General features: G+C 42.2%; 1 protein-coding gene across 3 annotated transcripts in view; it reads right to left on the bottom strand.

Annotated features, from left to right (window-relative positions):
* RTN4 (reticulon 4) overlaps positions 1 to 19,568 on the bottom strand; it is a 46,002-nt gene that overhangs the window by 12,193 nt on the left and 14,241 nt on the right. Inside the window, exons 1-2 of one of the 3 annotated variants that reach the window (XM_019508002.1) lie at positions 15,344 to 15,517; positions 3,183 to 3,390 (exon numbers count right to left, since the gene is read on the bottom strand). In XM_019508002.1, coding sequence (XP_019363547.1) covers positions 3,183 to 3,390; positions 15,344 to 15,377 — 242 coding nt within the window. In that variant the 5' untranslated portion in view covers positions 15,378 to 15,517. Of the gene's footprint in view, positions 1 to 3,182; positions 3,391 to 7,969; positions 8,151 to 15,343; positions 15,518 to 19,568 lie in introns of those variants that run through there. The other 2 variants (XM_019508008.1, XM_019507994.1) reach the window with 2 other exon arrangements.

Genomic DNA, 19,568 nt, shown 5'->3' with positions numbered 1-19,568 from the left:
AAAAAAAAAAAAAAATATGAATGGCACCCAAGTCTCTTATAGACTACAATTTAAAAGCGGGTAGCTAATTAATGCTTACAGCACATTGCCTAGACTAAACAATATGCTCTACCTCTAGTACATGCTAGTATAACCAAACCAGTTCTGCATTTGTTTTAAAATATACCCTGCTTTGTCTGCCCTAGGTTTGTAAGAGCACGTTAGCTAAAACAAAAAGATATTGCATCTTTTGCGCTTAAGGAGACCAGCATGGGTAGAAGAGACTGCATTTCTTTTTGCTGTATAGAATAAGACTTCAAAATACAGCTTTCCCCCCTGGTGGTTTTTACTTTATGATTTCAGGACTTGTCTGTCAAGAAATACCCACATTATAGTGAAAGTGACTATAAAACTACTAAGGATACAACTGAACAATAAACAAGAGTGAAACTGATTAAATGGGAAGACAAGAATTTTAGTCCCAATAGTCCAAGACTGAGTGTCTATTAATATTCACTTCACCTGTAGGACTAATTAACATATACTGCATTCACCAAACAGTCAGAAGTCAGGTTACTTTAACTACAACATAAGAAGCTTACACTCCACATTGCTGAAAACTTTGTTAGCAAAGACCAGACAGATGCTTGGCATTTCTCAGGCAAATTAACAGGTAAAGTTGTTTGGGTTTTTCTAAAGACACACACAAGCAATGTCATGTTATAGTCAGCAATACCTTAAAAATAGACATAATTTTCACAAGATCTTCACAGCTCACCTTAAGCAATAGCAAAATGATGGGCAACTTGACCAGTTTGTCAAATGGAATTTCTTAAAGCCAGTGACTGTAAAACTATTCTGGAGAAGGATTCTAGCCTGTGAGGATTAATGCCTCACTTCAAGAAAGTGAAAGGTTAACATACATAACTTGTAACAAGACAAACTTCCTCCACTTCACTTAACTTTCCAGATGGTCAAGCAAGAGTTCTGGGTATTCCCCACCCTGCCCCAAAAAGAGATGCCATTCTAGTTACTTTTAAAGAAGTGCTCATTTTTCTATGCTCCATCATTTCATTCTACACTCAAATTTTAGATTCTTTTAAATAAAAAAAGTGTCTCTTTTTTAGGGCCAAGTTCTATACAGTCCCACATCAGAAAAGGGCTAAACCTGTTCACACAGAACCTCCCCAAATGAACCCACACACCAAAATATATAGAAGGGTAACCACCATGCGTCAGCTGCCCCTTGTCTACCAGCATGTCTCTCTTCCATCATACACCTTCATATTTGACCCTCATCTCTCTCTCAGCAACCTGTTTCAGTCCATCAACTAGAAGTACAGTACATGAACCCACATGCACATGACCTTCAAGGTCAAAATCTGAACCTGTGACTGAACACCCTGCTTGCACCTGAAGCTGTATACACATAAATAAAAGACTATCTAGATGTTCACAAAGGCATCTGGGAAAACCTTAAGCAGCTTTCAGAATTAGAAGAACACATGTATGTTATTTCCAGAAGGACATCACGAGTAGAGTAATTATAGGATGGGAAAATATGAGGGGGAAGAGCCTTTGCACCAGCTCAGACAGTGTGTTCGAGTTGTAAGGAAACTGGATGAACAGGGCCTAGAGGCTGCTAGTATTGGCAAAGAAACAGAAATGAAAGCGACACAACGCAGCAATAATTGGGATGAGCACCTGGGTGATGGCATCAGCTAGACAGATAGAAAAGGGTTCCATATCCTAGCAAATAATATGGATTTAACAATAATTTGTAAGATAATAATAACAATAATTTGTAATTTGTAACCTGTAAGAGAACCAGCGGAGTAAGCTAGCAAACTATTTCTTAAATCAAAGGCTGTCCTTTTAAAGCAGCTTCTCCGAGGCTGGTCTTGCTCTGCTGAATGTTACTGCAACCAGGGGTTTGTTATCTACAGCCTAAATTGTGATTTTGCGGATCAGAAGTGAACACCAAAATGGATGTTCTCTTGCAGATTTTTGGCAAAAACCATTTTAAAAAGAAACAGAACCTCAGGACTGAGGTTAGCTTCTGAAAGACGACCATCCAACTACACATGCATTCACAGAAGGGAAAAAACAGAGCTAAGTTTCCACATAAAACCTCTCTTGCTTTAGTTTTGAAAACTGTAAAGGGGAAATGGAGAAAATCTCTTTTAGTACGCTTTCACAAGGAGGAAAAGCTAAAAAAGCTACTGCACATCAAGACTGTCTGGAAAGATGAACTGGTAGTAGCGCACAGATTAGCAGAAGAGCTGTAAATGCAGGAGAAGCAGGACCTTTCAGAGGGTGCAGGGAAGGAAGAGACAGGGCCATAACATTCTTGACAGGACAGAGGCAAGTAGTTGTTGGGTAACAGGTGAAGGAGACTCCATACAAAAAGAGAAACTGAGCCCTCTTAAAAATTTCTCAAATATATTTATGTGAAATGTAACTCTGCCCAAACTTCTGCATCACATAGAACTTCAAACCTTCATGCTGCAGGATCTTCTAGGCCAGTATTTACACAAAATAATCTGTTATCTGGTGGGGATTTCAGTGAACTCAGTCATTATTTAGGCATTCAGTCTTTACAGCTTTCCTAAAAGTCCAAGTTTTTGTATGTATCCTTTGATCATGTCATAATAATAGATTATAAATGTGATTTCAGATGCAACAAAAGATAAATTTAGAGTAGAGTACAGACACAGTCTAAGAGTTAAGCATACTGGTTAAGAAAAAAAAAAACTCCAGGAAAAGGTATTAAAAGAAAAAAGGGTATTTAATAACTTTGACCAAACAACTGTATTACCGCTCTACATCTAACATTTTCAAAACAGTACAGCTGCTGCTGTCACTGGGTATCTGAGGCCTGAATGAAGTACCAATATACAAGTCATTAAACCATGCTGAATTCCATAATCCTTTTCAATGCCACTGGAGTTACTCCTGCATATTTGATTTCTTTGAAGAGGTCAGACAGTCTTAAATCCATTTGCCTTACCATATATTGGGTCCAGTTTTTTGTGAAAGTCATAATCATGTTTAGGAGTAGCCAGAGTAGAAAAAACAAACTGCACCGTGATGAGGTGGTTTCTGTTGCATCACAATGAGGCAATATATGGTTTAAATGCAGTTATCTGCACCTAAAGTTCTGCTTGAATAAATACGTACTTGATATTGAAGAAAAACCTCACCTAAATGGGTGGCCTTCATCAGACTTTTGGATTGCCTGGATAACTCCCTTGTATATCCTAAAGCTGATCGTCACAGAAAGCAGGGCCAAGGCAATGTAAGCTGTCACACTCACGATGCTGAATACTGTTAATGAAAGGAGCAGGAACAAGCTGGCACCAAACACCACTCCTGTCTTCTTAATGTCTCGCCAGTAAAGGAGGTCAACAACTAAAAAGTTAAAAAGGTAAGAAATTAGAACACAAGACCTCTTACATCCATACAACAAGAGTATATTTGATTTATCTGGATAGTGAAAGTCTTAAATAATAGGACTCAAGACTTCATTGTCAAATGACATGTCTAAGTTATATTATGTAATTAGCATCTTGGAGACTGCCTTAGACCCGATTTTTTGTATTGGACTCAGAATTCTTGGCATTAATTTCAAAAATATTTGCTAAAATTACAGGTGCAATTCAGCCCTGAACAGAGACTACATGAAAAGGAAGTAATTTTATCAGCTTTCCTTTTCTTTTGACAGTATTCAGATTCATAATCAGCTTACACTTCAACAGACAGAGCTAAATTCAGCTACCAGGTGGATACTCTTTCTACCCAGGGATAAAAGAGAATTAATTATTGACTGCCAAACTATTACACCTGTGCAAACTCAATGGAGGTAATGGCACTGCACAAGATCACCACAGACATTGTTTTAAGCTAAATGGGTTGTTGCAAAGATGTAATGGAAGGAATAATTGGGTGATGTCTGATGATTGTGATGTTTGAGATGGGAGGACTCTGACTGGATTTTCAGAGAAGGATAAATTTGCAGAGCCCGAGAGAAAAAAAGAAGTTCAGTTTACATGAAAATGTTTTACTTGTGAAAAAGGCAGGCAATGACCATGGAACCACATAACGCTGGTTTCAGCATCACTGTTTCAGACTAGAAGTGCATTCTACAGTGAATTATAGTGAAATAGCTTGAGATCTCAATCTTTATTCATCCTCTTGGGTTGTGATCTGTTACATTTAAGTGAAATATCATGTGGTAATCTACTTGCAAGCATCCACTCTTCATTGTCTACTATGCAGTTATGCAGGGGATTCTTATTTATCTCTTTTTAATGCACTTGTCAGTCCTACAAGGTAAGCAAAATGCACCCTGGATATTTTCCATCCTCACAGGCGTTTTAAAATTTACATAAAATCAACCTCCTTCCCACAACAACCATAACTTCTCTTTCACATCAGCTCTTTCCAACAATAACAATCATATAAAATTTACTAGGTGGGGGACCCGATATAAAAAAAAATATATAATAGATATAGAGGGTCTTATTAGCATTATCAGTTAAGTCAAGAATTTGCACACAGTCTTTTTAAAATAAAAGCACTGTTTTATTTACCATCAACTCTAAAAATTACCAAGATCAATTTATCTGACTCTATTTGCTGGTAATCTTTCTATGAGCTTACTACTCATGCTACATCTCGGATACGTTAATCACAGGGGAGGGCAAAATACAGCTGGGAGCCCCACTCCCTCAATCCCAGCCCCTGGCCCAGTCCCGGGAGCTGCACATGGTGGCAGGGACCAGGGCCAGGCCATTGGCCTCATCATGGGGGGCTCCCCCCAGTGGTGCACGGCTCTAGCCAAGTCTCAGGAGCTGCACAAGGTGGAAGAAGCCCCACATGACAAAGCCAGCCAGCCTGGCCCCACTCCCTGCTGCCACGTGCAGCTCCCGGGACTTGGGTGGAACCAAATGCCACCAGGGGGCTTCACCTGCTGCAGGCCATGAGTGCCCTGAAGGCCCACTGCCTGCTCTTGCGGCCACCACCAGGGGCTGTGCACCAGAGGGGGAAAGGGTGTGGGACAGGCCCCCACATGCACTCCCCACCACAAACCCCACACCCTCCATACACCCCCCTCACAATATACAAGGGGGAGGATGTGTGTGGGGTAAGACTATTGAGCTATTCTGCAATTGCCTCCACGCACACAAAATGTAAAAATCAGGACAAAAATATATTTTTTGAAATAAAATTTTAAAAAGTGTTATACTAAATGTTTGATTTTCAGTATAGGATTCAGGTTTTTTTCCCCTGGGTCCAAGATGGCAAATCCCCCTCCCAAAAGCAGTACTTCCAGGGGGATAAGGGGAAGGACTCCTGTTAGCAAAAGGTCAGGGGTTGGGGTTTCCAGTCCTAAGACGGCAACGAGAGGATGGGGAACCTGTCAAGGGGTGGGGCTACCCTTGTGGCCCTCAACATCTCACCAAAACTTCTTTAAGCAGCCATCCAGCTGAAATAATTGGTCAACCCTCCATTAACAGTGTATTTTTATTAGCAGGTAACTACAGAATCAGTCACAATTGAGAAGAAAACTCAACTTTCAATCAGAATAAGATATACCACCAAATATTGCCTCAATTTGTTTTGTTTTTTTACTCTGATGAAAATGTACATGCCTCTAGCAGTAACTAATTCTGGGTCACCTTTTTATTACACAAGAACCTGCTAATATTTAGGTGGACAAATGGCTTCTCATGATGGTAATTATGAACACAAGTGTTTCTGTAATATGGCAATTTCAATATGGAACTTGAACTGATCAACAGACATCTACTGAAAAGACCAAGACCCTAAGGTTCAAAGCTACCAAAAATAAGTCACAATTTTTAAACAAAAATTTCAAGCAAAGGTTCAAACAGGCACTTCTATAAATTTTACAAAGAAAAACCTTTGCACCCCAACTCTCACGGTATTTATACAATTGTGCGAGAGCTATGAACTCATACCCACCCTCTTGAAGACTGCCTTTTTATATCTAACAAATGAAAATTCACACCAGCTGAAGACAGCTGCCATTCTCCATTGCACCATTTAATCCATATTAAAAAGTCAATCTGTAGGTTTTGACAATTCTTTTTGCACCTGCTGCAATTCCCACCCCCTTTCAAAAATTCAAACATTGACATCTCTATAGCTCCTTATATTTGCAGGCATAGTAAGAGACTTGGTCCAAAACACAGTGAAGTCACCTTAAAATCCCCCACTGGTTGTAGGTCAAGCCCCACATACCCACAAAGCTTGGGTGGGGATTCTCAGGCGTGCCTGACTGACTTCCAGACAAAGGTCCTAATCCTGAAGTCAATGGAACATTTGCTCCTGAATTACTCTGACATTTTTGAAAAGCCCCACCCTCCACGAAAATCTGCTTAAGCTACTTCAGCTAACAAGCTAAAACTTACAGTTATCTACTTCTAAGGTGGACTATATGTTTCAAATGCCCAACAATTTACAGTTGGTGTACCCCCTATTGTCCACCTTTTGTATAGCATATGCTCATTTAATGAGCTTTTATCTTCATATCCCTCCTTCCTTCCCCCCCCCCCTCCCCCCAGTCCCAAATCTAGTATAATTAAGAACTGGAAGAGAATCACGAAGTTATAGATGACAGCTCCATCATCTTTTGTATGTATACTTTTTCAAAATCTGCATTAATAATAATGTGTTCTCATCTCCTTACAGGAAAATAGCTTGTAACCTGGTAATGCTCTACATCTGAACTCAGTAAAGAGATGCACCAAATGTACAGGCAGTAGTTTAGAAGGCTGTAAAAAACACTGGGGGGGGGGGAAAAAAGGGACACAGTTGGAGTATTTTTTGGGAAAAAAAACCAAAGCGGTCCACAAGTGCCAACTTACAGACCACAGAAACCAAGCCTGAAGGGTAGTAAAACACTGGAATAGGTTATCCAGAGAGGTGATGGAATCTCCATCCTTGGAGGTTTTTAAGATCCAGCTAGACAAAGTGTTGGCTGGGAAGATCTATATGGGGATAGTCCTGCTTTGACCAGGGGGCTGGACAAGATGGCCTCCAATCCTAATTTTCTATGACAAGTCCTTTCTTTGGAGTGACCAAATACAGAGGTCACTTTCTAGCATATGCATTTTATTTGGCCTAGAAGTGAACTTTTTGTTTTAAATCTCTCCCCTACACTGTTCTGTTAAATTAACTACCAAACAAACCCCACATTAAATCATTCATATTACACTGTTTTGCTGTAAATGTTTGTTTCAAAACAGAAATCAATGCCATACAGCCAATTATAAACCAGAGTTGTGACTTTTAGTCCAGGTGACTGATAAATGGTAACGGCTGTTTAATATTCTCACATCTATTTAAGAGGAGGTAATTTGCTTAAATTTAGAAAGTCCAACTTGCATGTTAGTAGAAAGAAAGCCATCTGGTTTAAAAGATAAACACTATATATTCAGGGAGGGAAAAAAAAAGTTAGACATGCCAAAGGATATGCTTATTTAAGCAAATTGTTTGAGCTTCAATTTATGCTATATGAACTACAAATTTCATCCCTTCAGTTAAAGTATTCCAGGCCTATTCTAAAGCAAGTGCAGCTGCCTACATTTGGTAAGCCTAAACTGTCATTTGGCATATCTAAAAATAGCAGCGCTAGCATCCGTGCCTTACATGCAGAACTCATCCAGTTACATTTTGCTTTTAAAGCTAGTGCTCGCAGAAGAGGCTGATTACAGAAATCTCCAAAAATCTTCTCTTTGATCACCAGTTCTTTTTTTAAACTGAATATGTTCAATAGCTATGAGAAAAAAAACAAACAAACAAACAAGTGCTTATATATTTGACCTGAAAAATCCACTAATAAAAATAAGTGAGCAACAAGAAACTATTTGTGCCTTCTAGACACAACTTACAAACCTCAAGATTCACAAGAGTTTTAAAGTCATGTATATTAAATGGAAAAAAAAAAAAAAAAATGACTAACCAATTTTGGCATCCATCTTGAGTTTGCGTGCATGCACCCAGACCTTGTACAGCTGACTAGCTGGAGCCTTTTCACTTCCTGCTAGGGCATTCAAAGGTCAGCCCGACATACGCAACTGCCTGCCCGTCTCTCTGCTGCAGCTAGAAGCCTCAGACTAACACAGAAAGCTTTAAGCCTTCAGCCAATAGCTGCTTCTCCATTAAGTCCTTGGAATGCAGTTAGAGCATTAAAAAAAAAAAAAAAGACGACCAATGGCTGCAACTGACTAGGACAAGAAAACATTCGTCAAGTGTAAAAAAAAGAACCCACAATTTCAATGCCACAGAGTATACTTGGGGGAAAAAATGAACATAACACAAAAACTACTATTTAAAACAGGTTGCCCATATAAATTAGGAAACATTTCACAAGTACCTTCTTCTAGCCTAACTATTAAACAGAAATTCCTGATAGCAGTTTCATTCAAGTGCTTGTAAAAAAGGTAAAGTGCAGATAACTGTATTTTTTTTATTTTCAGTTGTGCTAGGGTAACCTGGAAAACTATTATAATAAGACTGAATACCTGCAGCTATAGCGAGCACCTGTAAGGCATGTGTTTTTGTCAACAACCATATATGATAAGCATTGAGATATTATTACCTTATAGAAGTTTTCCACATATAGGTCTTATCTTTACCACAGCGGCTTTTTTCCCCCCAATTAGACATAAGCATACATAAAGTTTTCACAACTGGTCTCCAGAACACTGCCTCCCCCCCCGAATAGTAGGAAGCAAGCAAGCCAGCCAGCCTACTTTTGTTTAAACCAAGGGTAATTAAATGGGCTAGGGGCTAAAGGCACGAAGGCTCGAGAGCAAACATAGCACGGCAACATCAGCTCAGCATGACCCCATCTCTTTTGGATTTTTCTGGATAGAAACATCCTCTCTCAACATGGCTACCTCATGCTTTCCAGGGCAGTAGTGCACAGATTCTTAGCTTGTAGTATTATCCATGAAAGAGCATTAGAGGCAAGTCCAAGAAGGAGCTATCGGGATGCAGAATCAAAGCAGCCATCAAAAGACACTGCCAGGAGTATAAAGGCAGAACTAGGGGTGCACTGATAAAATTTTTCTTAGCCGATACCGATAGCCAGTATGGCAGGTTAATAAATTGGCTAACGCCAATCTGATAACTGATTTAAATAAATTTACCAACATAAATAAAACCTTTTTTTAGCATGCTTCAGCCGCCTCGTGTCACATGCATCAGCATCCTAGCACTTAAAAATGGTGGCAGGGGCACTTGAACTAAAGCTCATCAAATAAACTTTTGTTCAAGCACCACCACCATTTTTAAGTGTGGGGATGCTTTTAAGCAAAGCAGAGCCAAGTGGGGTGAGAGTGGGTGCAGGCTGCCCGCTCTGCTGCCTTTACCCCAGGAGCCTTGTGTTGGCCACACAACCCCTGCCCACGCAGCAGTACGGAGTACAAGGCACCACTTCCATTGCTGCTGGACAGGCAGGGGGTGGGCAGTTCCTGAGAGAAAGGCAGCAGAGGGGAGAGACCTGAGCCCAGAGTGGACAACCCACATCCACCCTGCCCACAAATCGGGGGGGAGGGGGGCACATGCCCTCCCCATGTCTCCCCCAGGGGGGTGCACAGTGGTGGGGAGCCACCCCCTTGCTCACATCCCCTAAACAAACTGCCTGTGGCTCCATCCCGCTGCTTGCCCTGATCTCAGGTCCCAGGCAGCACCTCCAGCCCCACTCCTTCCCTCACTGTGAGGGCTTTGATCTGCCCACCCCCTCCCCTTCACAGACTTATTCTGCAGGTAGCTGCTCCCCAGCTGTATTCCTGGTCACATGCACGCGTGCAGCTGTGCACATGCATGCGGTGCCCCCTGCGTCTCACTCCCAGCAGGCCCAAGCAGGACCCCTTGCCAGCTAGAATGCTGCCTGCCTGCAAGGGGAAACCCATCGTTTTCCCAAGGGAACCCAAGCATCCAGGGGCCCCTGCCCTGTAGGGGAGAGGAAACTCAGGTATCCAGGGCCTTGGCAAGAAAGAATAATCATCATCAGTAAACATTATCAGCTACAACTGCCAAAAAAAGCTAATGGCCAATAATGTTATTTCCCCTTATATCAGCGCCAGTGCAATAGGCAACTGACATATTAGTGCACCTCTAGGCAAAACAGCACTGCTTCCTTTCTGTGCCACTTTACAGGAATTTGCATGTTATTAGAGACTGAAGATCTCCAAACTGAACTAATAATTACCAACAAAAACAGCCTGGGGAGGGGGACAAAACTTCTAAGCCAACAGCAACTGCAAGACAGCGGTTAATTTTGAGACTTCACCAAAAAGAAACTAAATTTAAATTACATCTTTTACTGAAATTAATCCCTGCAGTCCAACATGGCACACAAGTTAAGGGATGTCAACATAAGCAAAATTCATGCAGTGGTGATGGAGTGATAAGAACACTAACTCTGAATTCTGTTCAAACCCAGCCTAAACTCCTTAGCCCAAATGAGTTAGAGCCATATGTAACCACATCATGGCATTTCACAGATCCCTACAGTTCTGCAAGGATCAGTCTGTGTCAAATAAGGGACTTGGGGAATTTAGTTACAACACAGGTCCAATTTATACTATAGATGAAACATGGACTACGTTCTACAATCGTAGAGACTTGCTGTGGCTGGAGCCCATGCTCTTTCTGCAGCCATTCACGGTAACCCACTGGAGGGGACAGTCTGGGCTACAAAGCAGCTCTTCACGCTGCTTAGAAAGAGGAGTCAAAGCTGGGCTAAACCAACTTTTTGCACTGCCTGGCTGGAGGATCTGGTTGCTGGGGTATCCACGGCAGGTAATACCGCTGTTCTCTTCCCCATACATCAACTCCAGGGACACAGGGGAGTTTTGCCCAGAGCACAAAACTCCTTAGCTATGCCTCTACTCCTGCCTGCTTTAGGTTTACCAGAAAAACCTAATATGCTCATTGCACATGGCAACACCCTGATTGAGCAACACTGAAGTAAATGGAGGCAGCACAACAGTAGTTTTTAAATCACGGGTGCTATCAAACTAAATACACACGCACACGGAGAGGTGACCTGAATCTAAAAAGGCTGAGAACCACCGCTGTAGTCACAGGGCTAGATTTCTCCCCACAACCACTGAAAGGATGCTGAGAAGCAAGTTTCCTCTTTGGAGCTGCCAGGAGATGGCCGATTCCAAAACTGCACCACTGATGAGCCACAGCTTTGTGAAACAACCTATGCTGCTGTGCTGAGCCAGGGCACAATACATAGGGCTGATCTACTTACATGTTACCTTCTCTCTCTCTCTCTCTCTCTCACACACACACACACACACTCTTGCACTAGAGGCTTTTACTACTTCATCACTTCCTGAACCAATGAGGTTGTAGCAGCAGAAATACTGTGTGTAGACCAGCAATACGTTTGGCAAGGCTTAATTAGTAAGTAGGAAATCCCAGTTAAAGATTAGGCTTCCACCAACCCTCCATTTAAAATTTGATCTTTCCAAGGCAAACCCCTTAAAAGTTTCCCCATTCAGAAACACAGGTGGCCATGCCGAAAGATTTGTCTCTATTTTGGTGCCAGACTTGTGGTCTAATCAGTTCATGGACTTTATCCTTTGCTCCATTCCAGGCCAGCAGAGCTTAGATTACTAGGGGTGGAGGAAGTAAAAACATACCCAATTTGAAGCCAGAACTGCATATCTATTTGTAGCAAATATCAGAAAAGGTTTCAAGAACTCAAACAGCAGGATATCGAAGGGAAAGAGAAGACGACTGGAATGGACTCCACAAGCCTGACTTTCCAAAGCATTCTGCCTCCCTAAAACACACAGTTTTGTTTGCAATTTATTTGGAGACAAGGCCTTACAAGTAAAATACTTCTTTTGCAATACTAATATAGCTAAATCAATATCCACCCTTCTCAATGTTGGCGATGTTATGCTATTAAATGTTCATAAAAGAAGAAAAATAAGGTATACTATACCAATTGCATCTATCCTGGCGGTTGTACCAGTAATGGGAGTGGGGGAAGGTGTGTGTGTGCAGGGGGGGGAGGGAGGGTAAGAACTGAAATACTTATACTTGTATAAAAATGTGCATGCAGGCCTAAGCTAGGCTTTACTGGTCTGATGGTTTCTTTCAGACACAGTTGCCAATTCATAGCCATTTTTGTGCAACAAAAGAAAGCTATTTTGTGTTATTCTTATTTTATGATATTCTTCACGCTGCAAATACTAGAGACCACGAGTCTCAATTTTCTTTTACGAGGGAAAGAAAAAAGTTCTCAGGGTTCAGAGAAGAACTGGAAAATGTGGCCTAGTATTCTCAAGTCACATAGGGACAGAAGCTGCACATAAATTTAAGTGACCAGAAACTGGTTTAAACCCATAACAGAACATAAGGTCAGTACATATAAGCCAGTTTCAAAATAGCTGAAACTGGTTTAAGATAAACCTAGTTGAATATAGTATTAAAATTAACTAATTTGGGTCAAATCAGTTTATGAAACCATCTGTCCCAGACCCCTTCCTGGTGTAAGTTAAATCAGAGTCCCCCAGCATCCCAGCACACTTTGCAGCCCTGGGCTAGGCGGTCTACTCCAGGGCTGCCCCTGCCCCTTAGCTGTAACAGGACCGGCCCTGCCTCTGCTCTCTAGCCAGAGCAGAGGAGTGGCCAAACACCAGCAGCATGGTCCCTTAAGGCGAAGGGGCATGCAGGGGGTTTATTCCCCCTCCCTCCCCTCTCCCACCAAAGGACCACAGCCAGGGTCTGCCTGGCCACGGCAGAGCAGCCCATCAGGGTTCCCCCACACACCCTCACAGGAGTGTGGCCAGACCACAGCTGGCATGGCCCCACTATCCACCCACTTAACGCAGGGCTGAGGCTGGGGGACTTAGCCATGCTGGTCCATGGGTGCTGGTGGGCATGGAGGGGCGAGGCTGGACCACAAGGGCAGGGCCCTTCCCAGCCACTGCTGCTGCTGCACCCCTGCATGGTGGTTGCTTATCAGTCTGTAGCTGCCATGGGAGACAAATGAGCAAGCCCTGTGCAGGGAGTGTGGTGGCAGTGACAGCTGCAGGCACACGAGCCCCTGTGGCAGGCAATTGCCAGGCTCCGGGCCTGCCAATGCATCCAAACCAGCCCAGGCAGCTGTGGGCACAATGGACTTGTCCTGCATGGATAGTCCAGCTGCCAACATGCCTGGTCACAGCTGCAATGGCGTCACCTCTGTGCTGCTGCCCAGCCAGCCGCCACCCATGCGTGCTGGGCAGGGCTGTCATGGACCTGCAGTCAGCTGGAAAAAGTCCTGCCCTCCCGGCCCAGCCCTGCTATCCACTTGCCTGATCTGAAGCAGAGCTGGGCCAGCTGCAGGAGCTAATGAGGGTGGTAGCAGAGGGGCTGGCCCAAACCACCAAGGCAGGGCCCTTCCCAGGCAGCTGCAGCTCTGCGACAGCCTGGCCCAGCCTGGGTGCAGGGAGCTGGGAGCAATCCAGGCACACAGCTCCTGTGGCCCCAGTTTGAGCCACAGACGGCTGGGAAGGGCTCTGCCCCCGTGGCCGCACTCAGCAGTTCAGCCCCGCAGCCCCAGTCCCAGCCTCAGGAGAAGCAGGCGAATGGCAGGGCCATGCCAGCCAGCTCTGGCCATGCCCCTCATGGCATAGCAGCCAGCAGGGCAGAAAGCCAGGCAGACCCTGGCTGTGGTCTCCATGCCCATGGGAGAGAGGGGGGACAGGAGAGTTTAATCCACCTTCCTGCCCCACCTTCACCTGAGGTGCTGCTCTGGCTGGTATCTGGCCACAAACAGCCACCTGGTAACAAACCTGGCAAGGGCTACTTCCCCCTTCCCCCTCCAGGCACACCCCAGCTGGGGTCCCTGCAGGCCAGGATGGCAGTTTAAACCCCTCCCCAGTCATACCCAGCAGCCTGCCAGGGCCCGGCCATGCTCATGCCCCAACCAGCTTCCCTCCAACCTTATGAATGCTGCAGAAGGGAAGGGAGGACTTGCTCTAGTGACCCTCCTCCCCGGTTCTGGCCTGAGCCATTGCAGGCATGTGGCTGCATTTCCAGAATGAAAAGTGAATGTCTATTCAATTGCAAATCAGTTCAATCTACGCAGCAGGTTAGATTAACCTGCAAAGACTGAAACAATTCAGGCTTGGGCTTTTTGAATGTCTGTACTTAGCTATCAATAGCAAATTAAAATTCCACATTGTTTAAACTAATGGGTTTTTGAGGCTTAATACATGGAGTCTTGAATACTAGACTGTAAATGGTAAGTCTTACTAAACACCAAAAGAGGATTTTTAATACTTTAAATAAATTAGAAATTCTAATAAAAGCTGAATTTATTTGCTGAAGGGTTTTCCTATCCTGCTTCTGCTAGACACACAGAGAGGAGGTTATTGTGGGGTATGAAATGCATGCTAGGCAACTGGTATTTAAGTTGGTGACGGAAAACTATCTGAACTAAGAAAACCCAGCTATAAAAGCAGGCAAATTTTGGAAGCATTAGTAGGAGCCTGGACAGGCCCCTTTAAGAAGCCATTTCTGCTAGTATCTAAACATTAAATACAACTAAAAAGCTGGTCTTGGTGATAAAATATCATCCTCACCTGTATAAACAGGATTTAAAAATTCTTATATTCCCAGTACTAATGAAGATCCACAGAGATTTAGAACTATAATCTCAACTGGCAGTTACAGGTACAAAGGTCAGTCATACCAATTTAAACCTAGCTACTTATTTACCTAGAACTACAAAAGATTATGCTTGCTAATTTTGAGAATTAGACATAAAAACAGCATATCTACAGTCCAATTAGAGTACAAATAATCCTAAGCAATCTACATTTAAAGAATACAAATGTCTTCCCCTGTAAAAGAGAAAAAAAATACAGCCTGCTGTATTCTGCATCTAGCTACAAGTCATGAAATTGCTAGACAGCTTCATACACACTTAACCCCACCTGTTTAAATAATTCAGTTACATTAACTGTTAATACCAATTATTTTTTTTCCAAGGAATACACTGTCTAAATGAAGACTGCACTGACATTTGTGCAGTGCATGAAAGAGTAAGCTGTTCCATGTCATGATTCATATGGCTGCAAAATTTTATTCACCAATTGCTTTGTATCATAGATGCTGTTTTTCCTAGATAAATAACATATTCCTCAGCACTAGTCATGCATATTCATTTTGGTCAGAAACCCGTTTCATTTCCACATACAACGCCATTGTATTGTACATACATCTCTAGGTACATATTTTTCATCAGTGCTATGCGTCTCATTTACTGAAAACAAGCCACAGCATCTGCAGCTTAAGAAAAATGTTAAATAAATACCCTTATCTTTCCAATTGCTCGGCTGACTGTCCATCTCTCCTCCAATGCTCTACCCTCCAGCTGTGATTATCAATTATGCATACCAAGAGAATAGCTGCAATTGGAAAATTCTACAGTCTGTGATACGAAACATCAGTTTCCCCAGCAGAGGTCTGCAGTCTCGTCTGCTGCACAACTACTGCAGGACTTAAGTCACCTGACTGTCTTCTGGGTGTGGAACAGACTGACGCAGTGCAATCTGTAACTAGGCTACTAATGCTCCAGCACTAATTCTAAAATTCAATCTCCTTACTGTTGCAGCCATTTGCTTCCTACTTCTAGCAAAATGGAACTAAAGGAAGGTAGGAAAAGAAATTAGTAATTCAAAGGTGGGGATAAAAAGGCTACACTTGTAATGTCTCAGTGCTAAGGTATTAGTTCAGCCTTGTTGCAGAATCTTGCATATATCAACAGTGCTCTCTTTCACCAAACTGACAGAAGTTAAATTCTGTGACCATGGGCTTCATATCAGTTTAAAAGCTTTACTTTAAATTTTAAATAGTTTTCTTTTAAGAAAAAGAGAAAAATCAAACCTTACATTTAGCATTCTGCAACATCCAATTCTTGCTTTCCCCTGCTCTCTTCTCCACCCTCCCCCAGCCTTTTTTTTCTGCAAATGTTTCTCATCGCTCCAATGAAAGCTTTAGTCATCCTGCCATTCATATAACCTGAATTTGTGATCATCAATGCATTTCTTTTCAGTGAGAAAAAACAGTACAACAATGGTATTTCCATCTTTCCCATAAAGGAAACTTTAGGAGACTGAAGGACATCTCTGTACCAATTAGCTGTTTTTTAAGGAATAAAGTGTCTCACATTCTGCGCATGTCAATGAATGGGTATTAGTGAAAAGGAGAGGGGGGGTGGGATTTTTTTTCAAAACCAAAAACCTACTGCCAACTTGGCAGCATCTATTGTTGCCAATTCCTACTATTTTGTTTTGAGCCTCTTGATATTAGAAACAGTAGCTCCTGCAACCTCAATTCTGAGACTAGAAGAGGCATTAATTTAAGAGTTCTCTACAACCTTGAGACTAGAACAAGTTTGTAAACATGGTGCAAGCATAAGCTACAGCAGGGCTGTCCAACTTTTAAAGTGGCCGGGGCTACTACATTCTTCAGGCCACACCTGCAAGGGCTACAGACCCTGGAGGCCACATGCTCCGCTTCTGCTGCGCTACGTGACCCAGCACCTATGCTGCGAAACCACACACTTCCCCACTGCTGCTCCCAGTGCTCCCCCAACTCACCCTTAGCACCCTGGCTACCAGCTCCCCCACTGCCACTCAGACTCCCCAGGTACTGCAGGCTGCACTGCCCTGTCCACTGGGGCAGGGGCAGAAAGGGGAAACTGGAGGGAGGGGGAGCCTGAAGCCCTATGTGGGGGAGGAAGGGCAGGTGGGAGCTTAGGAGCCACAATTAACCCCTCATGGGCCACCACCAGTTGGACAGACCTGAGCTAAAGGATTAAAAAAATCTGGAACAGACAAAAAGCTCAAAAATACATTTATTCACCCCTGAAAGTCAGAAGTTAGAACATAGTAAAAACTTTAAACCCCACCCCCCCATTTTTGAACGCTTGGGATTAACAATAAGAGGCCAAAAAAGCACCCCAGCATGGACAGCGATTCCAGAATAAACCCCAATAGACCCCATCCTAAATCCAATCCAGAAAAAGGACTCCACAAGTTTCCATGAAAGCAATCTTCAGTCTGACACTAAATTAGTTATTTCTATCTTAACACTTGGTTTCCTCTACTAATGTATAGTTATCCTTCAATGCAACATGAAATGAAAACAAGTTTACCAAAGTCACATAAGCCCTGGACACCTACTGCCTTTTGCACTGCTCTACAGTCACTTCTCTGATACTGTAGGTACAAACATGGCCTTAGAATTGATGCAACATTTTATTCCCATTCTGAACTAACATAAAATCCAAAGGTCTAGGATCTGTGGGAATTTAAAATCAGCTGCATATATTAAGACTGTGGCAATTTGTCTTGTTTTGGCATTAACTATAACAGTGAAATAAAGGCTTGGAAACTGGCTTTCCCCTTTAAGCTATAACTATTAAGGTTAACTAGTTCCTACTAAGATATGGGGTTTTCCATTTTCCCCCCCATTTTTGTGTTATTTGGGAAAATCTAATTCAAAACAACACTAAAAGTTGCCTGCTAAATTTGACACACACTAAGAATATTAGTCGCCAATGTGAATGCATATACCTATACACCCTGCTTGTTACCATTGCTCTGTAAGAGTCAAGTATTTTTAGAACTGTCAGAGTACAACAAAGCTGCATTCATCTTAGTTTCTGGCTGAAAGAGCTGTCTATTTTCTATTCCAGGTCCCTATCCTTTTGATATGCTTAGGATAGTTAACTTTATTACAAATAAAAAGTTAAACTAAAACCACCTGATGTCACTGGCAGCACATTTAACCAGTTATAAAAAATTCATGGAACAGAAATTTAGAATGTCCTCTTTTCTCATACTTAAGCATTATACACATGCACAAAGAAAACAAAGTAATTTCTATTGTCAAATCCCAAGTGCATTAGCCCATATGCAGACCCTTCTCACTCCCTGCCCCTTGCACTTCATCCCTTTCATTTCCTTTCTACATGTACAATATTTATTCTATCTTCCTCATGCAGTCATTTAGCCCAAAAACTCCAGCATAATGAAAACTGTCCCTTCATAATTACTTGCATCTTATTTCAGATAATGAACCCTTGTGTCATGCTGTTATGTATACAAATGGATGTTAATTTATTATGGAATGAGAATGGTTTATTGAGTGTTAATTCTACGCTGATTTCTGGAACAATTTTATTTTAACTCAGCCAACAGGCAAATTATAAAAAGTGACAGCATCAATTAATGCACATCTAGAATGGGCTCAACCAAATTCAGTACACAGCTGTATTTGAATAAGAGGACTCATGTATAAACCCAATCAATTTAATCACCATCCCAACCTAGAACAACTAGTATTCTAGGATCAGCCTGCAGATCTCACTGACTTCTAGCTTTTTCAATCATAGCTTGGAGTAGGACTTTTAAAAAGCACATCTACATGTGATTTAAGGAGCTTTAGCCCAATTTAAAGCGCATTAAGGACACGCATCTGCTCATGTGCACCCTTAATGCACCTTAAAAATGGCAATTTTAGGCTATTCGCGGTTAAATTTGATACCAGCAAAAGCAGGCATCAAATTTAGGTGCAAACAGCTAAAACACCTTAATGCACGTGTATGGTGACTGACTTGGGACCAACTTCACTGGGAATAGAAGTAGGGCAATGCCGAGTGCTTTTAAGGACATCTAGACATGCCTCTACACGTGCCTAAAACTTAATGCACATTTCCCTAATGTGCGTTAAAGGCAATTTAGGTGCATGCCTACGCGTGCACGTGCTAAGGCACATTAAACAGGGTGTGCAGACCAACTTGAGATGAAAGTTAGTCCCAAATCAGTCCACACACCCCGCTAATGTGCCTTAGTGCACGTGTAGACGCACACCTAAAAGTCACCTTAATGCACATTATGTTTAGACGTGTGTAAAAGCATGTGTAGATGCCCTTAAAAGCACTTGGCATTGCCCCATTTCTGTTCTCACTGAAGTTAAATGGTGAAGTTCTCACATAAGGCTCCAAGAGTACAGACTTCTATGAGACCATTAATGAATAAGCTAGCAAGAGCTCCAGTTTCTTGTAATCTTGTACCATTTTTAATGAAAAAAAGACAGAGTACCGAGTAGTAGTGTTAAAGATAAAAGCCTTCTGCCTATAGAAAGCTGGGACCCAAAAATATTTTAAGTAGAATGCATCAAGGCTATTCATCACAAGTTCCAGGGTAACTGGAAGCTTGTATCAGGAACGTTCAAAGATTGGAATGGCAAGAGTGGTATCAACTGAAGGAAGCTAGCATAGCACCGGCCTGTACAATGCCAACTAATAGTACTTAGTGGTCTGATTTCATAATGAAAATTCACAAAATGTTCCCTCCAGAAGTAAACTGCACTACTTTGCACTAAGTTCTCTCCCTGACCATTTCATTTGGGGGAAGAAAAAAAAAAAAAAAAACCCAAAACACACACATTTTTCTCTGCTCTTTTTCCATCTCAAATCAGAAGTCCGTTTACTTAAAAAAAAATAAAATAAAAATAAAAAAAAAAAAAAA

This window comes from Gavialis gangeticus, unplaced genomic scaffold (assembly GCF_001723915.1).
Source record: "Gavialis gangeticus isolate Ggan-Ray unplaced genomic scaffold, GavGan_comp1, whole genome shotgun sequence".
NCBI classification, from domain to species: domain Eukaryota; kingdom Metazoa; phylum Chordata; order Crocodylia; family Gavialidae; genus Gavialis; species Gavialis gangeticus.
Note: the sequence above shows the minus strand (reverse complement) of the source record. Positions and strands in the feature narration are given on the sequence as shown.